Consider the following 25,939-nt stretch of genomic DNA (forward strand, 5'->3'; position numbering starts at 1 on the left):
ATATATATATATATATATATATATATCACAAGCTCAGATCCACATAGGAGAGACGCCATATAGTATTTCTCTTTCTACCACTTCATATAAGAGTATCCAGAACCATTAATTTTTCTGCAAATGTTTTCTTTATGATGAAATTAGTTCCATTTTGTATATATACCACATTTTCATTAGCTATTCCTCTGTTGATGAACATCTATTCTGGTCCAAATTCTTTGCTATCGTGACGATAAGGTAAAAATAAACACGGTATTCAGCAGGACACAGAGCCCTTTACACATCTGTGTTAAGTGTGTTTTAGAACACGCCCACATTTTGCTTTATCTGGCCCAGCTCCCATTTGCCCCAGAGCACAGAGAGAAGTATATTCATGTGTCATTTACCATCCAGGGATGTGTTGTAAGAAATGTGTCACCAAGCAGTTTCATCTTTGTGTGAACGAGGGACTTATGTAACCCAGATAGGTCAATCACAATCCCTAGTCTCTTGACAGCATCAAGATGTGGTAAACACGAGATATTCATATGACCTGTTATGGCTGCCCACCCCCACCCCGTAGGCTAGAAGATTTATGCTTTAAAGAACACAAAGATGACATAGTAAATGTACAAACGAGTAGTAGATTGTTGTATGTCTGTATGTGCTGTCATTGTCTACAAGGTAGGAGGTGTGTTTGTGCCTCGTTGCCACCACACGAGAGAAATGCTTTGGGCTGATGTAACAGAGCTGGCAAAAACGAAGCTATTCTACAGAGACACTCTGTCTCTCCATCTGACTATCAGACTATTGAAACAGGAGAACAACGAGAATTCCCCTCCAAATAAGGACCTTTCGACTTCATTATAACCTTCTAGAGTCACTGTGTTTAGCTCTCTGTAATACTGTTTATAAGATTAAAAAAAAAGTCCCACTTTGTAGCGCAGGCTGGCCTTGAACCTTTAGCAATCCTCTTACTTCAGCCTCTGGTGGTGGGGGTGGTTTTTGAGACGGGATTTCTTTGTGTAGCCTTAAACATCCTAGAAGACCAGGGTAGCCTGGAACTCACAGAGATCCACCTGCCTCTGCCCCACAAGTGCTGGGACTAAAGGCGTGTGCCATCACCACCCTGCTTACCTCAGTCACACGAGTGCTGGATTTAAGGCAGGAGCTACAGCACCCACACGTGCATTCGCTTGTTAACAAGAGCACCACTGTACCAGTTATAGCTGTGTCTCAACCTTGACTGGGAAGCTATCTCTGTGATAGGACATGTAGTCAAATAGCAAGAGTGGTACAGCTGTGTCATACGGTACAGGTTTTTAAATGAGAAGCTTACGGGACAAAATATTCATATAACTGCAAGCAAGAAAGTAAAGAGATTTCCATCTGTTTCGTTTTTGTTACTCTGATTGGGGAAGGAAGATTGTCTTCAGAGGAGTTGCTGGAGGAGGCTGATGGTTTGGGAGTGGAGAAGATCTGAAGTCGTCATTGCAGGCTGTGGTGGAGTTGTTCAGACAATGAAGCACCCTAGTTAGAGCCTGGGTGGTATCGAGGCTGAGTGAATCTGAAGACAGCGGTTGTGCCCAGCCTGCTCCAGCAATACTTAGGGCAGGAATGGAGATGCTGGGTGCCTAACTCCATCCTGAGACTTCTCATGTCCAGGTAGCCAGAAGGTAAAGGAGAGAAAATCTGAGAAGGTAAGAGAGGTTCATGTGAGAGATCATCTGAAGGGAATGAAACCATTTTCTCCAAGTACCGAGCATCGTGGAGTGGGAGGCAGTTTAAGAAGAGGGTGTCTGCCTTGCCCTCTGTTTGCATAATGGCCAAATACAAAAGCACAGGGTCTTTTCCTCTCCCCTCTTCAATTCATTCCTAAGATAAGATACAGGTTCTGTCCTGGCTGGCTGTGGGACTGGCCCGTTAGCGGCTTGGAGACAGTGCCAACAGGAACCTCTAGAAACAGCTGCCTTCCCAGTGTCTTCCTGTGTGGGGATCTGAAGCTGCTGGCTCCTTTGTCTTGTCACCATGCTAAGATTACGGATCTGCGGTCAAATACCATTTACAGAACTATTTTTCTCACACAGGGTGGACACCATGTAATGATGTAATTGCTGACTTTTGGCCTCTTGGTTAATCTGTCTTTTATTAACAGGAACCTCTGCCCGCTATAAGCTCTCAAGGGTTGTAAAACGAAGATGTATTTCTGCTTTTTTATGTATGTTCTGAGGAAAATGAAGCCAGGAAGAGGTAGAGAGAAAAGAGAAATAAGGGGGTAAAAACATGTAAATTGTGGCATCGAATGTGGTTAGGCAAGCTTCAGGGGAATAAAGAAACAGGTGGATTGGACATGATTTCTTGGGGCAATGGGGAGATTGGAGGAGGACATGATTACAAATATTTCCTTTATCATAACACCCTTCTATCTAACTAAAGATTTTACTATGGGCCCATGTAATGGCTACATTTCAAATAGTCTGGTTTGAGCACTCGGTTTATAACTTGTTGGCTGTGTGATGACCTCTGTCTGTGCAGAGCGAAGATCTTAAGATGGCTCCCACTGCGGGACTTCTATGATAAACCAAGGTGACCCACCGAAATCTCTTGTGCAGTGGTTCTCAGGATTGCTTAACCCCTCAACGGGGTTGAGATCCACAGGTCGAGATCCATCGTCCTAGAGCTGGCCCCCACAAATGGTAGGGTAATACCATCTGTTGTTTCATGGGTCCAAACAGGGCTCTTTAATTGAATTGTGTGTGATGGCTAATCTTGGTTGTCAACTTGACTATCCTGGGGAATCAACTAAAACCCAAGCAGTGGGTATACCTACGAAGGACTTCCGTGATTGGATCATTTGAGGTAAGAAGATTTATACTGAACCTGGACCACACATTCTGGTGACAGCCCACATTAAAGGACTGGAAAAGGAAGCTTTCGCTTCATGCCTGCTTGTTCTCATTATTGCTGGCGATCTCATCTTTCCTGCTGCTGAAACATTCCTCCACTGGTGCTAGAATCTACTTTGGGTTCTAACATACCTTGAAGACGATATCTGGCCTCTTGGATTGAACAACTACTGGATTGGCTTTTCTACTACTATTGGCCTTTCTTGTTAGGAGATAGCCATGGTTGGACTAGCTAGACCATAGTCTCTAAGCCATGCCACTAAATCATATATGTGTGTACACACACACACACACACACACACACACACACACACACACATATTATGGAATGTATATATACATACATATATGCATATATATTCCTTATATCTCATATATACGTGCATATGTATATGTGTGTGTATCCTGTGTATATATATTCTATAGTTCTGTTTCTCCAGAAAACCCTCACTAATGTACAGTGATTTGGGTCACTCAAGTAACTTATACATAGACACACACACACACACACACCCAAGATCCCTAATTTCTCTCCGGACATCAATACAAATTCTATGGTGGTCACATGGACCTTGTTAACGCCTACTGTAAACATGCCCCCCTCCCCAAAGACCCATGAGTGCCATGACTTTAGTCTCAAATAGTAGATCACAGATTTTTCTTTCAAGAATATTTTTTATTTTTATTTATGTGCATGAGTGGTTTGCCTCTATGTATGTATGTGTACCATGCTCATGCTTCATGCCCACAAAGGCTAGAAGAAGCCATCAGATCTTCCAGAAATCAAGTTATAGATGGCCGTGAGCTGCCATGTTGGTGTTGCAAATTGAGTCAAGGTCCTGTAAATGTATCTTATTACTATATAAAATTACCAATATAAAACTAAATAAATGTCTTAAATAGACAGACATAACTTAAATACAATGAAGATATGATGAAAAAGATAATGCCTTTTGTTAGCATTATTCAAATATATATTATTACATGTGAAGAGCTATCTTCATTCAGTAGTTTGAATAGTCGCTCTCTCCTCTTTCTCTCTCTCTCTCCCTCTCTCTCTCTCTCTCTCTCTCTCTCTCATCCATTCATTTGTTTTTTCAGAGTTTCTATGTGTAACAGCCCTGGTTGTCCTCACTCTGTAGACTATGCTGGCCTGAAACTCAGAGATCTACCTATATCTTCTTCCTGAGTGCTGGGATTAAAGGCGTGAACCACCATACCTGGCACTAGTAAACATTTCATTTAATATATGTGTCAGAAAAAAAAATTCTTTTTGCTTCTTCTTTTTCAAGGCAGAACTTTTTGGTGTAGGCCTGGATGTCCTGGAACTCACTCTGTAGACTAGGCTGGCCTTGAACTCACAGAGATCACCTGCCTCTGCCTCCCTAGTGCTGAGATTAAAGGCTTGTGTTGGGAGATTAAGGAACTGAATTAGACTTCCTGCCTTTTAGAAGGCTATGAAGGTTATGAAGAGAAATACACACTAACCATAATGTGTGATAAATCCAACCTTAGTGTAATAACCAAAGTGGATGTGAAGGGAGAGGAACTGGTTATTCTGCCTGGGAAAATTAAAAAAAAAAAAAGTCCCTCAGTAGTTCTGTTTGTTTTTAGCTTGTTTCAATGCCTTCCCTGGAGAGTCTGCTCTGCCTCTATGTGAATGGAGAAGGAGCTAAGACAAAAGGGGATTCTGGAATATGGGAGCCAACCTAGAAGAAATACGTGGGCTGTCTCAGAAGACTGCTGGAAGGAAGAGAGGCAGATGCAGAAAGAACAGGGTGGGTGTTTGCAAGAAGCGCTTGTTTGAAATCACTCAGTGACGGTAGCATCCACTAAAATGGGACAGCCAGCCACTGCGGACATAGGATTAGCATGACGTGGAGCACTTAGCAGGACCCCAAGAGTCCCTTCCCCTCCCTGCCAACTGAACTTTAACACAACCATGACTTGCCATCCAGTTCTCAGTCTGCAGGAACAGACACAGTAACAAGTTGAAACATAAAAGGAGAACGCAATAGTCAGTACTTGAATGCAGAATAGTCTACAGTGCAAGCTAAAGGAAATGATTTCAATGAGATTATGAACGAATTAAAAGGAAACTTGTTCCTGCAGATCCTTATTTCCTTGAGCCAGCCCTATGCATTTTTAAACAATTTTTTAATGCTCATTGATTAAGACTTGATGGGTGTTTTGCTCGCATGCGTGTCTGTGTGAGGGTAGCAGATCCTGGAGTTACAGACAGTTGTGAGCTGCTGCTAATTGAACCCTGGTCCTCTGGAAGAACAGCCAATGGTCTTTCTGAACTGCTGAGCCATCTCTCCAGCCTCAACTCTATGTACTTTTAATGTTTAGAGAACTTTGAAGTGCGAATTTAACTAATCAAAGGAATTAATCTTATCCAAGTGATGACAGCATTATGTTGGATGGAAAATACCCTAGGTTTTTTTCTTCCTGTCAGATGCACAATGAGAGTAAAATTACATAACCTCCTATATATTTCATCTTTGTTTTTAGGCAAAAGGGGATGAATATAGTGTATCGTGCAGACAACTGTGAAGTTGATTGATATAAGATTGTGAGAGTCCACCATATACTATTTTTAAGTAGGGCTACATTGGAACAAACACATAACGTGGACCTGAGGAGAGAAGGCCAATGATGGAGATGCAGATTGAGAAGTTGTACCGCCGGCCAGTTAGCTCCTTGTTGTACCCACTATGCTGGCATTGCTAGAGTGTACTGCTGGAGCTGTCTAGTGCCTACTAGGTAACAAGACCCTGTTGCTATCCATCTTCTAGGGTAACTACATAATGAACCTATCCAGATGCCCCAGTGAATTCCCCAAAGCACAATCCTGTCCTCGGTACTTTTTCCATAGATGTGATAAGATCCTCTGGTGACAGGGACTTAAGAAAGGGTTTAATATGGTACACAGTCTAAGGTCCTTACATAGCAATTTCCTCTGCAGTGGCATATGTCATCCTTGAAGAAAGCACATTAAGACCCGGGGAAGGAAACAGTTCACAAGTCTCAGGAATTAATTAAAGCAAGTTTGCAAGGTCCCTTTCTCCCCATGATGATCACATGTGAAGACAACTGAGAAACCTTGCCCCTTGTCAAGCTGCCTGCAAGATGCAGAGAACATTCTAGAAGTCTGGCTTTTGTGAGTTGTCACCCACCCTCGAGTGGGCTATTGCTGCTGCTATAAGTAATGTATCCATGCCCCTATAAGTGACCTGTCACATACACTAACCCCGATAAACTCATTGGTTCATCAAGTTGAACTTGGGTGGTATGACTTTGGCCCACGGGCAGTTCCCTATCTGGAATCTGTAGGTATATCTTCATGTCTCTCCAGGAACAGTGTCCCACAGCAAGGGTACAATCAGTTGTGACAGGAAAGGCATGGCAGAGGCTGAGGCAGAGGGACACACTGCATCTGCAGTGAAAGAGAAGAGACCAATGAGTGTGTCTCTTCTTCAGACTGAGACTTGATTTTCTGTACAGTTCAGGATCTGCACACAGTGGAGGTCTTCCTAGCTCAGTCTATATCAAGAGATTCCCAAAGGACAATGTCCAGAGGCTCATCTCCCCAGTAATGGTAAACCTTATCAAGTTGACAACTGAGGTTAACCATCACGGCTACTCAACATATTGCCTGAAGTATTGACTGTCGGAGTTCTCTTCACTTTGGGGATGTGGAAGGCACTGTCTACTGTGTTCTCTGAGGCCATACACATGGATCAGGCAGAACAGAACCTTTTGTAGTTAAGGTGACAGGTGGGGTATAGCCCAATCCTTGAGAAACAGAGGTTTAATCATAAATAGTTGGTCTTTACTATAAGACAGCTTTCAAGTCTAAGACAGAGGCAGTCTGGTCCTTCAGTGTGGTCATTAGACACACAACAATAGATCCCCGGCTTCCAAAGGCAAGGTCACTGCTTGGTTATTCTGAATTGCTAATGCCACTTCACCAAAATCGCTGGTGAAGGTGATTGGTCCAATTTTTCAAGAAGGAACTTACACACCCAATGGGAGAGAAGAGCAAACAAACTCAGGTAGGAACTCAGGTAGGGTTCCTCTTAGGACTTCCTGTTTCAATCACAAAGGTTAACTGAAAACTACAGTAGCCCAAAGGAGACAAAACTATCGAGAGTCAGTCACTCCACCAAGGAAAGAAATGGAGCTGGCTGAGGCCAGCCTGAAGGTAAAGGGAACGAACATGAATGGTTTGTGGAAGAAGGGCTTCACGGAGACAGCCTCCAGCCTTCTGACGGATTACAAAGGTGAGGATTTAGTGGCTTTGTATGCTTTTATTTGTTTGTGTGTATTTTGGCACACGTGGTAACCACTTCTAATCTCTTTTCTTCTCACAGTGACTTTCTATATCAGTTATAGAAGTTTGATCTTATATTGGTTCCTCAAGGTAACAGAACATTCCATCAAGTTGTGGCTGTGTAGTAGGGCTAGTACACGAGTCCCGGGGAGACATGAACTAATATGTCTAAATGAACTAATATGTATAAACGGGGTATTGACGACACACAAAAGAAACCATACCACACTTCTCGCCTGGTGAGCCAGTGAGTGTATTCAGGTTATTTCAGGAGCATGTTGGGCAGGCAGCTAAAGACAGTGACACGATGTCAGAACTGAGAAGTCCCAAGAAGCCTGCAGCCCTGCAGCTGCCCGCTCACCTTGTGGCCTCCCTGAAGAGTGTCTTTTCCTTCAGCAATTGCTCGCTGCCCGTATGGACATGGAGAGGGACCCGAGTCTTGTAACTTACTACAGCACAGCATGAACCTTTTCTATAGCCTCTGCAGTCCTGGGAGCACCTCTCCTCCCTCCAAAGATGCTTCAGCATGGAGGGGATTCCAGCACTATGAGGAATCATCTGCTGACTGTAGGGTGATTCATCTTCCAGGTTGGGGAGCGTTTTCATTCAGAGGCCACGGTGAGTGGAGGCAGCACTGTGGTGTTCTGGGGAGGTTGACGTGAATGTACAGACAGAAATGGAAACACAAGAGCATGGGGGTGAGGGGTCAGAGGGTGAGGGTGGAGGAGTAGAGGGATGGGGGAGGGGTGGGCAGGCTGGCAGTTTCTTCCCTTTCAGTCCTAATGTGAATATGAAGCTGGGCCCTTGAAACACTTCTTCTTTGCCAGTTCACACGGTGTTTCATCAGCAAAGGCAGAAAAAGAGTTCCTGTAAGAGGAAGTTGCCTCCTTCCTGGTCATTGTAGGCATTGGCTTTCTGAGTCTGCTTAGAGCTGACCTTCTTCTCAGCTAAACTCGATGGGGAGGTGGGAAGGTGGATTCCCAGTGAGTTTCAGTCATGCCCTGTAGGTGACTTCTGGTGTCCCTGGGCACTCGAGTGAGGCTGAAGAGGTGCTGCTCACCTTTGACCAATTGTGTGGCCATCCCAGAAAGTAGCTTCAGAGAGAATGAGCAAACTTTGCCGGTGTCTCAGACGGCGACTGAATCTTGTTGCTATGCCAGTGGGTGGGTTCACGTTTGTAGCCTTATCCTGTGGCACCTTAGCACGCTTCTTAACCATCTAGGGGGCCAGTGGTTTCCTCAGAGCTCTTTTCAAGCTTGTTCTTCCTTAAGTACCCTGTGCATGGAGACGGTAGGTGCTCCCTGTGTCTGCTACTGATTCAGTTAGTCACTTTCCCAGTAGTAATACCTTAGTAACTGGGTGTAGTGGCACTTACCTTTAATTCCAGCACTTGGGAGAGAGACAGTAGGTGCATCTCTGTGAGTTCAAGACCAGCCAGGGTAACACAGTGAGACCCTGCCTCGAACAACTAATTAGCCAGCCAGCCAGCCAGCCAGCCAGCCAGCCAGCCAGCCAGCCAACCAACCAACCAACCAACCAACTAACTAACCAACTAACTAACTAAAAGCCTGGCAGCTGTGGCACACACCTTTAATCCCAGTGCTCGCGAGACAGAAGTAGTGGATCTCTGTGAGTTCAAAGCCAGGCTGTTTTACAGAGCAGTTCCGGGACAGTCGAGCATACACAGCTACACAGAGAAACCCAGTGTCTGAAAGAAAACAGCCCCCCCCGTAGACCTATAGGGAACGGTGCTATTAGGAAGAGTGGCCTTGGAGTGGGCGTGGCTTTGTTGGAGAAGGTGTGTGACTAGGGGGTGGGCTTTGAAGTCTCAGAAGCTCAAACCAGCTCACTTCCTGCTTGATCTAGACAGATTAAGCTTCTGCACCATGTCTGCCTGCACGCTGCCATGCTTCTCGCCATGACAATAATGGACTAGACCTCTGAACTGTAAGCCAGGCTCACTGTCCTTAGAAAGGACAACATTTAATTGGGGCTGGCTTTCAGGTTCTGAGCTTCCGTCCGCTATCATCAGGGTGGGAGCATGGTACTGTGTAGGCGCACACGTGCACAGGCGTACTGTGTAGGTGCTGGAGAAGGAGCTGAGAGATCTGAAGGCAACCAACCAGGAGGAGCCTCTTCTGCAGACTTCCAGGAGGAGGGTCCTTTCCATACCCGGCAGAGATTAAGCATAGGACCTCAAAGCCCCACCTCCACAGTGACGCACTTCCCTCAACTAGGCCACACCTCTTAGTAGTACCACTTGCTGTGGGCCAAATATATTCAAAACCCTAGCGGGTAGGATCCTGTAAGAGTTAAAATTCTTAGGCCTAGTCAGATGACTCAGTGGGTAAAGGCATTTACCATGCAAGCCTGGAGATCTAAAATTTATTCGTGGGTCCAAAGTAAAGGTAGAGAGGATAAAAGCCACTGAGTTGTCCCCTGACCTCTGGAACCATAGATACTTAGCATTTTCTTGTAAGGAATACCTGAACGGCATTACTCAGTCCCGACATTCACGCAGTTTTCAATGGCCCCTGGTGCTTTGGATGGCACCAGCTGTTGGACTCTTCATACACTTCGTGTAGACTATGAAGGGCTGTCATGATGGGTTCCTCACACACATCCAGGATGGTTGGAATGTACATCTGCAATGTCCAACTCCCCTCATAAGTAACTTTTCTGAGTCTTTCCTGCGGCCTTTAACAAGCTATCCTGAGAACAAGTGGCTCTAGATGACCCCGGTATGCAGACAGAATGTTGATTTACTTATAATCTCTTAGACATTTGGCTCTCTGGTTTAGTCTATTGATCTTTCTCATCAGTGGCAAATTTTAGCTCAAACTCAGCTCCTCACGCTTAAATGGCAAATACAGTTTTACTGGCTAAGACATTTCAGGACACCTGCCTTCCACCCACTCTGAATAAACCTCTCTGTTTCGCCTCCTCTCTCTCTCTCTCTCTCTCTCTCTCTCTCTCTCTCTCTCTCTCTCTCTCTCCTTTCTCTTTTCCTTTACTTTTTGACAGGGTCTTACTCTGTAGCCTAGACAGGCCTCGAAGTCAGTCTTCTTACTGGGGGTGGGGATGGGGTGGGGTGGGGTGGGGTGGGGGAGGGGCACCTCTGTGCTTGGCCTGATGTGCAGATTTCATTGATTCTGCATGTGTAGCCAAACTGCTCCGACATTCGCTCTCAGACTGGGGAGGTGTTACAACATGTACTTACTGTCCCAACAGCCTCAACTCGTGACATGCTGCTAAAGCTTCCCTGTCTTGCAGTCTTGGTCCCCAGATGTGTTATTTGGAGTCTCCCACAGCACTGGGCAGACTCCGGAACTTTCTTACCTAGCTCTCTTCACTCATTTGGAGAAAGGACACGCCTGTTTAGCCTTAGACAAAGACTTAGCCCAAGTAGAAATGTCAGCCGGTTGGGGACTGTGGGTGGGTTGGGCACACAACTATTCCCATCAGGAGGTAATCCACACCAAAGAGGATGTGCCTTCACTCTCTTTGGTCTGTCATGCATTAGAGAGGGATTGTGTAATTCAGGAACTGGCTGTCTGCAGCCACGGCATAGAGAGCTGTATTAGCACATAGCACATAGCACGTGCTTCTTCCTCATCTGCAGGTCTAACAGCTGCAGCGAATAATCAGAAACCATGTGACTGACAAAGTCCCAGACATTGACTCTCACTCACCATGGGTTGATTCAGTGTGCTCAGTCCTGATGATAGAACCACAATGGATTTGTCGAATGATCATTGGAGCCAAGAGCAGGAACTCCCTTCAAACCAATTCTGGCTTCTGAGACATTTTAATAACATGTCTATTTTATACATACATTTACATACATGCATATGCATGTATTCTGCATGCTGGGATTCTTGTTTTAGTTATTGGGCCACAATATATTAGTGTCATATTTCTGATGCAGTAGGAGAGTTCAAGGCACCCCCTGAACCTGTGACACGTTTGTCACCCTTTGGGATTCTTGTACCACATATTCTAACAGCATGTTCCAGGCTCATCTCGGGTCTTCTCTAAACAAGGTCCAGAGCCAACGGTATTCCATGAAGTCTGTGGCTGACTGGGATTTTACCAAGACTAGAAACTAAAATGACGACAGCAAACCCAGCGTCCAGCTAGTCTTTGTGTTCACCTGAACACAGCAAAAGTACAGTGTGAAGTATTCCTTCAGGCTGGCCTACCTGACAGCGTCATTGAGTGCAGCCCTCACCCCATAGCCGTGACCCTCAGGCCACCACACTGTTCTTGTGGCTTTGGAGCACTCTCAAAAACGTCTTCACTGGCATATTTCAGTTTCTCTCTCTCTCTCCATCTAGAAGAGAAAGGACCCGCCATCTTAAAATTGTCAACGGTGTCTGGGAGCGATCACAGTTGACTTGTTTCAAATGATCACATTTAACATGTGACAGATATCAAAGGTAGATGACTTGGCATCGTTTGCATCCTGTTACTAGGCAACCCGACACAAACTGCTCCTGAAAAATTGCTCGCTTACTGGTGTTTGCTTCTCCGAAGCAGGATTTTATCTGCTTGTCTCCAGCAATCAGCTTAGCGCCTGACAGGCAGGAAGCAGTTGTCTTTGCACATAGCCAGGAGATGCACAGCATAGTTGGGGGGAACTCCTTGGAGGAAGTAGATTGCTGTAATGCGTTGTTAGGATCTATATCTTGCTCTGGCTCCCTCCCAAACCCCTTTTCTGTCTCCCACAGGCCCTGCCATGCAATAAACTAGCACCTCCAAATACTGTGACCTAAACAAACCCTTCTGCCCATTCAGCTGCTTCCCTTAAGCATTTGATCATAGTGACCGACAGAAAACCAGACGAACACGGTAGGAAATTCTAAGATAACTTATGCATGATGAATCTTGTTCTGCAAACATGGGTGCCTGAGTCTGGATCCCCAGCATCCTGGTAAAAGCTGGAGAAGGGAGGGGCCCATGTCTGTAACCCCAATGCTAAGGGGAAGTAGAGACCAGTGCCAGTCCAGCCAAATGGGAAGATCAAAGCTCCACAAAAGGCAGTTTACATACATACATACACACATACATACACACATACATACATACCACACACACACACACACATATACACGTGCATGCACACACACTGGCATGCGCGAATAAATAAAACCAATTACCAATTTTCTATTTCGTCTTGTTATACTTAATCACCCCTCATTATACTCAATCACTCTCCCCTTAGCCCACAAACGGAAAGATCAATTATTATTATTATTTTTTTTTTTAGTGGAGAGATGATTTTAGACAGCTACACATGTGTTTCTTTGGTCCTTTTAAAAGCTGGGGGAACCAGTGCATATTAACCAGCTAGCAAATAAACAGACACTGTTTTTGAAGGTGGAAAACAATATATTAATTTATTCCCAAGGGAAAAAAAAAACAGAAAACATCCGCAAAACCAAACTGGACACAGTAGATACGGGTACTTTCCCTGCCAGCTCAAATGCTGTTCTCTTTCCAATAGTATTTACAGTAAGGAGGTGACCGACAATGGGCGTGTAAACTTCTCCAGAAAAATCGTCTCATTCTCCATGAGCGATCCAGTGTAAAACATTAGTCTTCAGGTGCTCTCATCCGAATAACAAAGGAGAAAGCGGTTTTAGATTTCACCTTGACTAAGTACTTCTTATATCTCAACCCTTTCCTACCCGATACAACCCTATTTTATTTTTCAGTAGAAGAAACAAGAAAGTTTACACGAAGTAATTCCCTTTAAAGGTATGTAACATTCAGCAGGTACAATTACAGCACAAGAATGAAACTGTGGTAAGTGACGTCATTAAAGCAAATGGGTTTTTCCCCTGTTAGATTAAATAAATATTTCTAAATGCGATAGAGCGAGCAAAGACAAATCACATTTTGAAAATTATAGTTATTCATTTGTGTGTATGCGTATGGGGTGGGGGGAGCGGCAGATGTCCGAGTGCAAGGACAAGTGTGTGGAGGTTGGAGAGTTCCTTTTGGTAGTGGGCTCTCTCCCTTAGTCATGTGGATCCCAGGAATTGAACTCAGGTCATCAGGCTTTGCGGCAAGAAACCCTGCCTACCAAGTCCTGACCTCACATTTTTTTGAATGACAGAATTTTTTCTCATAAATAACACCGAGGCCATTCTCTGGAGATACTAAGCATGGCTTTATTTTATCTTCAACCCGAATTCTTAGAGTTTGCTTCCTAGTGATCATGAACCATCCTAAGGCTTGTTACGTCATCTGCAAGACACAGGTACTCATGGAACCCACGAGAGGGGCGGGCATGGGTGTGTGAATAAAACGAGACAAGGAGGAGCTGTGGGGGCATGAGAGGCCTACCTTCCATTTCCTCCTTGTCTCTGGATTAGTCTATCAATCAACACGCTGCTGATATCTATGGCCTGATGTAATATATAGCCAGGCCAGGTCTGTGCGAAGTGTAGCCATTTTGTAAGACTCTAGAGCAGGGTTTCAAAAGCTGATACCACTCTCCAGAGTTCTACAGTGGAGAAAGTATCTGTCTTGCTTCCCTCATGTCTGTCAGCATATGTCTGGAGGGCCACAGATATTCAAGAGGTGTTTGCTGAATGCAGGCTGGCAAATGGATGGATGGATGGATGGATGGATGGATGGATGGATGGATGGATGGATGGAAGGGTGAACAAGGAAAAATGACACAGATGTCCACCTGTCATAAAAAGCTCTTAGGTGCTCTTGTCAGTACCAATCATTACAAGCTGGAGGCTGCCCTGATATATTTAAAGCTGTCCACAACAGAACCCGGTCCCCATCTCTCATATAGAAACGAAGCCGCAGAAGCAAGTCTTTCACAGGTTCCAGACCCATGCAGTAGCACCTTTCCTGTAGGAAAGAAAGAATTCCTCCATTCCCGTGAGGATGTTACAGTGTTCTCTGGCCAAAGAGAACATTCTGGACTAGAACACGGAAATGTCCGGCATCCCTGAGGTCCTCTTCCTGCAGCACATCCCGTCTTACGGCACATGCTGTAGGTCCCTTGTTAATGGCTTTGTACTGTACGCAGAACTTCAGACACAAGAAAACTGAAAACGTCGGTGTTCACGAGACCCCTTCGCGATGCTGGAGATGCCCAAGTGTCAGTCAAATGCTTGGGCACCGTACAGCTTTTCAGGATCGGTGTTGGTAATAAATGGCATTGGTGAGTTACTAGAAAGCTGTCTCTGTGCCTATGTGTGCCTGAGAATATAGTTGCTAGGAATATGGAAAGAGCTTCCTTTTCAAATAAGTTTTGACTTTCTTAGACAGTATTACCCACCATTCTCCTTTCTAACCGGATATGTTAATATGAGTATCTGGCACGGAGCTCTAATGCAGCCTGAGAGGCAGATGCACATCAAGTGACTGTCAGACATCAGAGCTGGGTGTGGTTGTACACACTTGTAATAGCAACCCTTAGGAGGCCAAGGTAGGAGGAGTGATTAGAGAGTTCAGGGCCATCCTGGGCTACCTGAGATATATAGCAAGACCCTACCTATCTTTTAAAAAAGAAAAGAGGAGGAAGGAGAGGTGGAGGAGAAAACAAAAGACACTCAAAAGAAATGACACAGCCATCCTGACAAACGTGTCCCAGTGCCCGATGGATATTTTAAGCAGAGCCGTGCTGCCAGGTCCTGATGGTTTCCTGAAACCATTTTTTTTAAGCCTTCAGCATAACCAAGACAAGAGTCTCTTGGAAAAGAAAGCTCTGTCTTGTGTCTTCAATTTCCGTTCAGGCCAGAGCTGCTGTGGATCAGAAATGCCAGCTGGGCTGTAAGGCAATGTCACTCTGATTGAGCGTTCTTTCTCGAAGCCTCAGTTCCAAGCATTCCACAGTGAGAGGGTATGTGTTGACTTCAAACTTGTTAGCAAACAGGCTCTGCGAATTAATCAGCCATTGCAAGTCTCCGTTTCCATAGATGCAAATGTCATGTACGTAGTGACCTGTGAGGAAAAGAGCAGAGACACAGTAAGAACGTGCCTGTCTTTAGAAGTCACGGGGTGAGACAGCAGACGCCAATGTAACATGACTGGGCTGCCCTAGTCCACCAGGAGCTTAAACTGTTTAAGACGAATGGCTCAAAGGCATTTGAGAAGATGAGCAAGTCAGAGCAGAAGGAAACAGTGACCCAAAGAAGTTTACGCATGTGCAAGCGTGAGTTCCAGGTAAGTTCTAGAAGCACAGGGATGAAAGACACCCTTCAGGGTTGTGTTGTCTCTTCTCCAAGCTCTGAGGGAGCCTATGTGTGTCCCCTTCACCTTTGGCGTGAAGCCTCACTAAAGCATGCCAGCACTGGACACGGAGACAGAATGTCTGTATGTAGCTCAGGCTGGTCTTGGAATTAGCAATCCTATTGCCTCAGCCTCCTGAGGGCAGTGTTAGGATAGCAAGGAGGCCTTAATCTCATTTCTTCATGACTGCTCCTCTCCAAATCATGTCCCTCCATATTTTGAAGCCACCATCTTGGCCCAGGCTACTTCTATCTTACTGTCTGGACAGCTCTCAAGGGAGGCTCCTCTTGTGATGCGGGAGCCAGGGAGATTCTGTTAATACAGGGAAGGAGATGGATCCACTCTGCTCAGAACATCTACCACTGGTATATACGACTCCCCACCCTGGTCACTCCACTCTTTTGAAGTCTTCCTCTCTCTCCTTTAACCCTGGATCAACCACTTCAGACACACTGCCTCCCTGCAGTTGACTGGCTCTCCCTAATAGTCCCCAGATGCTCCTCCTACTCCCCCTGTAACCCTGTTCTCTCCCATAGACACACATCCCAGCCCCGGTCACCACCACCTCGAGGTCACGTTCTCAGAAAGGCCTATGCTACGGACATTCCTGGTTGTCAACTTGATATATATATATATATATATATATATATATATATATATATATATATATATATATATATTACACACACACACACACACACACACACACACACAGAATTGGAACGCTCAAGACAGAAGTTTCTGACGTGGATCTTGGCATGGAGATCTTGAGGCATAGTGGCCATGAAAAGCTTAGGCCCAGGCAAGGTAGTGCACACCTTTAATCCCAGGAGACTGAGGCAAGGAGATCTCTGAGTTCAAGGTCAGCCTAGGCAAAGCAAGTCCCAGATCCAGGTGTGATGGTACACACCTTTAGTCTGGGCCACACCTTCTGCAGGTGGCCGACATAAGGACATAGGAAGAAGGAAGACTCACTCTTTGCTTGCATTTGCTTGCCAGCACATCTGTTGGAACCTACTTCTACAGAAGACCAGCTGAAACAACTAGCCTCGTGGGACTGAGCAACTAGAGACTACCAGACTCCACTTCCCATCCACAGCTGCCCATTGTTGGGTTAGTTGGACTACAGACTGTAAGTCATCACAATAAATGCCCTTAATATACAGAGACATTCCGTAAGTTCAATGACTCTAGAGAGCCCTGAATAATACACCCTATCCAACCGGCTTTCCCTCACTCATCTGTGTTTTGGTATTTATTAACAATTGGTGAGTGTCCATGTGTGTCCACACACATGTGTAAACACACAGAAATGTATCATATCGATAACATATGTATAAATATTACACAATATAATTATAAAGTTACAAGTTTACCATTTATTTATGCATTAATTTTATGTCTCATATATATTAAAATCTATAAGACTATACATGACACAAATATTTTATGATATATGTGACACTTATCTGCTTACAGTGTTTTATACATATATGAAAGGGAGGGAATACTATTTCTTGTTCCTCTTTCCAGGCAATGCCTTGCTGCTCTTTGGCTGAACTATGTGCTGCAGAAAAGCAGGAATCTTTAGACCATTTTGCCCGCTCTGCGTCCTCTGCTCTGGAATAATGGCTGGTAGGTGTTTCAGTGTTGTAAGAGTAATTGTTGAGTGAAGGGATGGCGAAGGCTGAGAGGAGGCCAGGGGATGGGAGTCTTGGGTGATTGGTAGTGGAAAAACTGCAGGCAGTGTCTCTGGAAACACTGTAGAAGGGACTCTGCTGGGGACGAGTTGGAACACAAATGACAGAGAGTTGGAATGATCCCCAGAGCTCTGTGGCAGTGTTACTAAGGGTCATTAAAGGTCAGAGCCAAAGCTCCACCCCAATAAACCAGGTTCAATGACCCATCTTTAGTAAGGGATGGATGTATCCAGGGCTTTGTATGTCTAGGTGGGCAAAATCATATCTTATCGATTGGATCAGAGGTTATTGTGTTGTGTGTTCTTTCGTGTGGTGATTTAAGTTCAAGAGAGTATGTGGTAGCTGGAGACACTAGGCCGCCACGAAGTTGGGATGTGTGTTTCTGGCATGGTGGCACCCTGCCTTGGGAACTAGATGAGTAGAGAGATTGCTGCCAGGCTCAGAGAGTAGCCTTCAGCAATGTGATATGAGAAGGAGCAGAGTGGGTGAGATGCTTTGCTGACTGAGAGGAAGATGTCTACCAGATATCTTAGGGCACTACGGTGCAGGACATAGTGCAGGGTAAAAGAAACCTTCTTTTAAAAAAATAATTTTATAGCAACAAGCAGGCGGTGTACTCCAGGTTTTAGAACCTCATCTATTGAGTTTACAGTTGTCCTCTGGTCATCAGCCACAGGCAGTTATGGCCCCAGGGTAGGAGACCTTACCGTGGCAGGCTCCATTCTGCGATTCCATATCCTTCCACTTCACAGCTCTGAGGTTACCTGTCCAGGATGCATTGGGCATGGCGCCAGGGACTCCTGCAACAATGACAACATTGCACTAAGAACCACAAGCTCAACCGTCACAGTCTCCACATCCCTTCCTCCTTCTTCAGGCTGGTGTGTTTCCACACAACAGTTGTCTCCCTGGATGGAAACAGTACTCTCTTCTCAGATGTGACAACTGAAAAAAAGCGTCTGCAGCCATTGCCTCATGTCGTCTGGGGAAGCAACACTGTTCCACTTGAGCAACACGTGGCAGGCCATCCCCACAGCCTCTACACCCCAGCAAGCTCTGGATAAGTCACGGAAGCAGAAGGGCCCACTTAACCATATAGGGTAGTTGTACCCCCAAGTAATACAAACCTCAGGACTGGAAATGGCGGTGGGTTTTAGAATCCAGATGTCTAAGGCATCTGAGAATGTATATAGGAATCAATACAAATATGAAAAGAGGCATACTCAGCTTTGTGAGAACTGTAGCGTCTTTTCTGCCATGACTAACACAATTCATAATTTCATGTATACAGAATATCATTTAGAGGTAATGACGCTATGCAAATATCTGGACTCAAAATGCAATAGGAAATTCCAAGATAATAAAACACACTTTGGTAGAAGGGATAATGTTCCTTTTACACACACACACAAACACACACACACACACACACACACACACACACACACACACACACAGAGGAACCCTGTGAGCATGCTATATTACATGGCAAAGAAGAACTTCAGTTGCTCTGGTGCTGGGCTTCAAATAGGCTATCCTGGACTATTTGGATGGGTTCAAAGACCCAAGCAGTGGGAGTCCTGATAAGCTAGACTTCAGCCTTTTACTCCAGTATGCCGATCAAAGGTAAGCAGTCAAATGCGAGTGATCAAAGGCAGAAGAGACTTCATGCATATCGAGAAGCACAGAGAAATCAGGCCAATAAGCCCACGTCCAGCTTCATCATTGAAGTCATGAGCTTTACGTTTCAACAGAGGGAGAACCAGGGTGGGTTGGAGGCAAGAGTCAGGCAGATCGAGCTCTCCTTTGCCAAAGGCTGGTTTGGTTGATCATTAGTCCTTGGTGACTGTAAGAAGCCCCAGTTGCTTGTTAGGCCACGTCCATTCCCCCTTATCCTTATTAGAAAGTAATTCAATAGGATTGAACATTGAAAACTAACCCATCTTACCTTAAAAAAAAAAGTCAAACCATTAACAATGTACATTTCAGAAAACAGACCTGGTTCTTACTCGCAGCCACATAATTATGGACCAATCTAAACCTAGAATTTTACCAAGGCTTCCAACAAAAATGGAATGTTGCCTCAACCTAATCTGTAAATACTGTGGATCTTTAACCCCTGGACTCTCTACCAGGTGAGAATCCTTTTTCTTTTCTTTTTCTCTCGGACTTGCAAGCCTTCAACAGAAAGACTTCAGTGGTACCACTTCCTACTGCTTTGTGTTTCAAAACTTCAAAGGTTACTGTAGTGCCTGCCTATCCAAAAAGAAGCTTCCTTATTTTGTTCTTGATACATACTCTTACATAACTTAGACTACAAGAAAACATTCCTATTAAAACTTGCCTGGAGAGTGTGGAAATCCAGGAGGAAAGTCAATGTATTTTTCTCTTGTCAAGCTAATCCGCGTGTGATGTTTTTGAGTCTATTTAGATTAAATAACTACGTCGGACAGCTAACGACACCTTCCTGACAAACAGCTCTTCATCTTTGATCAAGTCCGTGTCTGAGAAGACATTTTTCTCTTTCATGTTCATTAACATTGATTATACAAACTGAGAAACGCCTTCTATCATCCCAGAGATCTGATCAGCACATTTACAATTAATGACTGCCTAGTAGACACATACACCCATAAATCTCCAGCTAGTGAAATTCCAAACTCCAAATTCCAAATCTGATGACAGGCCTCAAACATGTCTGTTTAAATATTATCTGTGGTTCATATTTCTGCATAAAATATGATAGTTATTAACAGAAGGGGGAACAATGAGACCTTGTCTCCCCCTATCTCTCATAAACTCCCGGACATAGAGAAGCCTGGAAAAAAATGGGTGTGGCTCCTGGCGTATAGCTGGCTATTCCACTGTGGTTCTTGGATTGAATGGAACATCATCACCTGGAAACTCACGAGAAACGTAGTCTTGGGCCCCACCCAGACTTCCTGAAGCAGGACAGGCACCTCCCAACCATCACAGAATCCTCTGCATGACCACGTGTGAGGAAAGATGAGAGGCCACAAGAGCAGTCACCTGCCTTTCTGCCAGCCTTCCTTCATCTAGCTGCATGCTTAACCCTGTCCTGAAATCCCATCGTACTCAAATCTGCTCTGAAGGCCAGTTCGCTGCTCCTGTGTCCTTTGTTCAATTTAATTCGTCTGTCTCTGTTGCTGGGACATGTGTGTGTGTTTAATTTTTATTTTATATGTATGTGTATTTTGAAGGCATGTGCGTCTGGTGTCCTAGGAGCTGGAAGAGGCCACTGGATCCTCTGGGACTGGGACTGGAGTTACTGGAGCTGTGAGCTGCCACACGGGTGCTAGGAACCAGTCCAGGTCCTCTGCTTGGTATCACTGGGTATTTAGTATCTTAGATTTTTTCTCACCAATGAAATGAGTATATGAAATCAGTGCTTTTTAGTTTAGACTGACTGCAACCCAAGGGGTGGGGGGTTACATTCTCATTCTGTCTGTCTGTCTGTCTGTCTGTCTCTGTCTCTGTCTCTGTCTGTCTCTCTCTCATTCTGTCTGTCTCAGTCTCTCTCTGTGTCTCTCTCTCTCTCTGTCTGTCTGTCTCTCTCTCTTTCTCTCTATCTCACACATGCACACACGTGCACATGCATTCACACACACATTTATATAATACAAACATAAATTTAATAAAACAATATGTAGGCTTCTTCCAGGAATGACATTTGTTTACACTGCTGTCTAGTTCCCTTTAAAAAAAAAATCCAGTCAACAGCTTCTGAGGCGGGGCTTAGAGGTATATGCTGGGTAGAAGGCTTCACCTAGCATACACAAAGCCCAGGCTTTGATCCTCAGTACTAAATAAACTGGCTGAATAGAAGCGCATTCAGGAAAGAGCAGCAGGAAGACCGGAAGTTCAAGGTCACCCTTTACTAAACTCTGAACTGGGGCCAGCCTGGGATATACGAGATGCTGTCTCAAAATAATCAAAAGTTACTAAATCAAGACAATTACTGAGGTCTCTTCTGGATGCTACGATGGGGAATAATCGCTACTTTCAAAATACACAGGCTACAATTCAGTTATAGAGTATAGTTCCTCCTCTATGATCATTATCATATTTACGGCCAAAGCGCTGGCAGGACAGTCACGGCAGATCTGGGCACGTGTTTATCTTCGATTCACAAGAAACCTAACTGAGTTGCATTTTTTTTTCATTATTTCCAAGAGAAGGTAAAAGGGAGATTGTCTGTGTTATCAGAAAAAACATTTTCACCAAAAAAAAAATTCCACTTCTCTCCTTTGCACTTCAGGGGCGTCTGTAAATAGAACATTTGAGATAAAATTTGTAGAGGAACGTGGAATGTTTTTCTTGGGTTTCGACCTTTCCAGGTCAAATAACTGTGCTTGTTAAGTAAACGAATAGGATTCTTTGAAATGTGAGCTTTGTTTCTGTGAACTTCACGTCTCCTCTCCGGCTCCCTGGTTTCCTCTCCTCATCTGGAGAGACAACAAGTGATGACAAGTTCCAGCAGCCGCTTGATTCCAGCCCAGATAATATCCTCTTTCTCCCACTGACTGGACTCTCAAGGGGTGTAAACACCAAGCACTGAGATGTCTCACAATTTAACAATGGTGCTGGACAGTGAGACAATTCTAGAAGGATCCTGGCTAGCAAGAAAGAAAAGCTACCGGAACTGCCTCCTGCTTTGGTCCATTCGAACCAATTCCCTCAAAATGAGATACAATACTTTCTGGAAGACATAGATGTATACAGGAGGCTGGTGACCAACATTGTCACACATACTGACAAACATAGTTCTGAAGTCAGGACTTCAAGTTGTTTGACTTTAAACAACTAATTTACTCCCACGAAGGCGCGGTGTGACAAATCCTGGCAGGACTTTGTTGGGGCAGCCATCTCTACCTTGGGGGGGTTGGATCAAGGATCTCCCTCCCCCTACCTTCTTTGGATACCAAAATCTGAAGATGCTCAAGTCCCTCACAGACAGTGGTGCGGGATCTGCCCACAACTTTCCAGCCTGGCAGGAAGGAGGACAGACAGTTTTGTTTGTTTCATTTTTCCTGACAGGGTCTTTCTGACTATGTGCAGCCCTGACTGTTCTGGAACTCTCTCTGTAGACGAGACTGTCCTCAAACTAACAGAGATCCGCTTGCTTCTACTGGGATTACTGCCACCCTAAGGAGATATTTTGAGAGAGAGAGAGAGAGAGAGAGAGAGAGAGAGAGAGAGAGAGAGATCCTTGTGACCCTCCTGATTACTCAATGGTCCCAAAGGAATTGGAATTTCCCCAGGAATTTCAGACTGGCAGAAACCTGGTGCCAGCTGGATGGAGAACTTATCTTCCAGAATGGCATTTCCTCAAACAACCTTGCAGAAGGACCCAGAGCAGAGACAATGATGGATCAAACCAACCGGGGCCTGCTTAGTGTCTGCTTAGCTTTGTATAACTCTGACCCTCTTCTCCAACCAAGATGGGGAAGATGGACTTGGGGTGGGCTGGGAGGGCTATCTTTGTCTTTCTGAATGTGGCTAACATTGACTTTTTCTGCTTTTCAGTGTCAGTGGTTTAGCTGGCTGCCAGAGAATGGGGGCGGGGGAGGGATGCGAGTCTGCACACGCTCCACAGAGACATGCTTATTTTGTTCTCAGTAATTTTGGTCTTAGTAATAGTTGGTTGAGTTTGCAGTCATGAGTGAGAGCAGCTGTAGTAGAGAAGGGACTAGTAAAAGACAAATAATGCAGGGGAGGCAGAGGCGGGCGGATCTCAGGGTTCGAGGCCAGCCTGGTCTACACGGTGAGTTCCAGGACAGCCAGGACCACAGGGAGAAACATGTCTTGAAAACCCCAAACCAAACTCAAACAAACAAACAAGCAAACCACAACAATGAAAACAGATATAGAGCTAACACGCGTGTTTAGCATTTAAGTACCATAAACATTTGAAAGCATAGTCCCTCTATTAAAATCTCAGGGACTATGTGTGTTTCTTTTCCTTTGCTATGATGAAATACGAGGGCAAAAAGAACTTAAGAGAAAAAGATTATTTTGTTTTACAGCTCCTAGGGGATGGAATCCGTCATGGTGGGGAAGACAAAGAGACAGGAACAGGAAGATGAGTAATGGGGACAAGCTATAAAACTTCCAAGCCCACCCCCAGGAAGATGCACTTCCTCTGTCAAGCATCCATCTCCGAGAGGCTCTTCAGTCTTCCCAAACAGTGATAGACAGCAGCTATCAGCTGAGAACCAAGGGTTGCAAGACCTGAGCCCCTAGAAGACATTTTGCATTCAAACCACAATAGCCTAACCATGGTTCTCTACTGTGGGATGTCTTGGATACCGTAGGAAAATTAGCAACAGCCCTGGCCACTGTCCAGCAGTTATCCTCCAACCCCAGTGTGTTCATTAGCCATCTCCACAAATGCTGCCAAAGGTCACGTGAGGCTCCATATCACTCTTCTTGATATAAAAGGAAAAACAACAAACCAAGCAACCCACACACCCAGAATAACGAGTCGAGTTGTATAATGTTAATAAACCTGCACACACTCCTGCATATAAACTGTGAGGCAAGGGACTGGCACCTCATACAACACACATATATGCAGGCAAGACACTAATGGGCATAAAATAAAAATAAATCTTGCAAAAACTGTCACTCAAGGAAATACCAGTTTGCCTTCTTGTGGGACATTTCTGTGATGTCAAAGACAGCTTAGTAACAGAGTTTATTGATATATACCCGAATCATTGATTTAACAATTGGACTATGCTAATAATTTAACCAGAGAAAAATAGAGAAAATGTTCACTTGCTGTATATCTTTAATAATAAACAGGCGGAACACTAGTCACAGGGGAACGCGGTGTCAAGTAACCTGGACCAGAATTCTGACCGGTTAGCATCTGGCCCATAAGGCCCTAGTTTGTTTCCTGTGGATTCTACAACTTTTCAGGCAAGGTGGACGGTCTTTGCATTTATCTCTGATAACTGCTAAAAATAGACTCCTCTCCAGCTGTAAAAGGGGAAGGACAGAGGACAGAGAGGAGAGGCCCTCCTCCCCAGAGTTTTAGAACCTAAGTGGTTTTAGACATTTCTAATATAGGCACCCAATCTGTATAAACTAGAACCCAGAAAATGGATGGCAGTAGATCAGGAGTGTGTGGGGGTGAGGGTGGGGGTTGTGTGTGGGGGTGTTGAGACAAGTAGTTTGGGGTGGGGTAGGGGTTTGCAATGGGATGAACCCAAGGTTTTGTGTGTGCTAAACAGCCATCTTACCACCTAAAGTACCAGCTCAGCCCAACTCAGTTGATTTTCTTTTGAGATAAGAACTTAAAATAGGGGTTGGGGATTTAGCTCAGTGGTAGAGCACTTGCCTAGCAAGTGCAAGGCCCTGGGTTCGGTCCTCAGCTCTGAAACAAAGAAAAAAAAAGAACTTAAAATAGGGCTGGAGAGATGGCTCAATGGTTAAGAGCACTGACTGCTCTTCCAGAGGTCCTGAGTTCAATTCCCAGCAACCACATGGTGGCTCACAAACATCTGTAATGGGATCCAATGTCCTCTTCTGGTGTGTCTGAAGACAGCTACAGTGTACTCATATACATAAAATAAATAAATATTTTTTAAAAAAAGAACTTAAAATAAAACCTATCTAAATTCTTTCTTGCATGTTTCCTACTAGAATAGTTATAATAATGCTAGAGTAGAATGCTGGTAGAAAAAGCATACATGGTTATTCTTGGTGTTTATGACTATCTACAAGGATGGACACACACACATGCTGGTAGAAAAAGCATACGTGGTTATTCTTGGTGCTTACAACTATCTAGAAGGATGGACACACACATACCACACACACACACACACACACACACACACACACACACACACACACACACACATCTTTTGCCAGTGGTAGTAAGTGAATCCAGTGCTAAGTTAGACAAGTGCCTTAGATTAGACACCATATATATATATATATATATGTATATATATATATATATATATATATATATATATATAGTGTGTGTGTGTGTGTGGTGTGTGTTTATGTGCACGTATGTATGTGTGCACATGTGTGTAAGAGTGTGTGCATGTGTGTAAAGGCAATCTCAAGTGTGGTTCCTCAGGCACCACCCACCTTGTTTTTTGAGACAGGACTTCAAGGCTTTGCCTCAAAAAGAAACAAAATCATATAGACTACCAGAAGCAGCAGTTTCAGCGGCACAGGGTAGGGCAAGGGTAGGGTAGGGCAAGGGTAGGGAGTCTGCAGAAGAACCATGAAGAGAAGCCAGGTCACACTAGTGAAACGCCTTCCCAGCCCCCAGAGCTCTGGCAATGCTTATGGGAAGAACTTAGAGAATCTTAACAACTTTTTGGGGAGGGGGCGGTAATGGGGGGATGGGTGGTGCATACTCATATAGAAGGGGAGAAGGAGGGGTTAGGGGGCTGATGAATAGGAAACCGGGAAAAGGAATAACATTTGAAGTGTAAATAAGAAATACCTAATTTTAATAAAAATGGAAGAAAAGAAAAACAATTCTAGACATTAAAGTTGAGGAGGTTTTCTTTTTCCCCATCCCAGCAAACTCTTACCTGATTTTTAAAAGCAGCCGCAGTCAGTAAGGACTGAATGAAAGGCCAAGCGGGCAAGCCAGGAGGGTCAATTTTCCAGGGTTTTAAATTTTATTTTGTTTTAGTTATTTTTCATTCCGTGTGTGTCTGTGGGGAGTATGTGCACACGGACGTAGGCACCTGAGGGGGCCCAGA

The 25,939-nt window shown here is 44.6% G+C and overlaps 1 protein-coding gene and 2 long non-coding RNA genes across 7 annotated transcripts in view; 2 read left to right on the forward strand and 1 right to left on the reverse strand.

The window, feature by feature from the left end:
* The first annotated feature begins 3,217 nt into the window (after nt 1-3,217).
* On the forward strand, nt 3,218-14,077 carry LOC103694058 (uncharacterized). The gene is made up of 3 exons (XR_005495713.2): nt 3,218-7,171; nt 7,262-7,839; nt 11,952-14,077. It is a non-coding gene; the product is annotated as an uncharacterized LOC103694058 (long non-coding RNA).
* Nucleotides 12,592-25,939, reverse strand: part of Gcnt2 (glucosaminyl (N-acetyl) transferase 2) — a 104,748-nt gene continuing 91,400 nt past the window's right edge. For 3 of the 5 annotated variants that reach the window (XM_039095686.2, NM_001400851.1, NM_001001511.4), the window contains exons 2-3: nt 17,888-17,980; nt 12,592-15,192 (exon numbers count right to left, since the gene is read on the reverse strand). In XM_039095686.2, coding sequence (XP_038951614.1) covers nt 15,002-15,192; nt 17,888-17,980 — 284 coding nt within the window. In that variant the 3' untranslated portion in view covers nt 12,592-15,001. Of the gene's footprint in view, nt 15,193-17,885; nt 17,981-25,939 lie in introns of those variants that run through there. The other 2 variants (XR_005495276.2, XR_005495275.2) reach the window with 1 other exon arrangement.
* Nucleotides 15,187-24,788, forward strand: LOC120097872 (uncharacterized). Its single transcript, XR_005495712.2, has 4 exons — nt 15,187-15,414; nt 16,480-16,612; nt 17,014-17,115; nt 17,933-24,788. It is a non-coding gene; the product is annotated as an uncharacterized LOC120097872 (long non-coding RNA).

The sequence above is a fragment of the Rattus norvegicus genome, chromosome 17 (assembly GCF_036323735.1).
Source record: "Rattus norvegicus strain BN/NHsdMcwi chromosome 17, GRCr8, whole genome shotgun sequence".
NCBI classification, from domain to species: domain Eukaryota; kingdom Metazoa; phylum Chordata; class Mammalia; order Rodentia; family Muridae; genus Rattus; species Rattus norvegicus.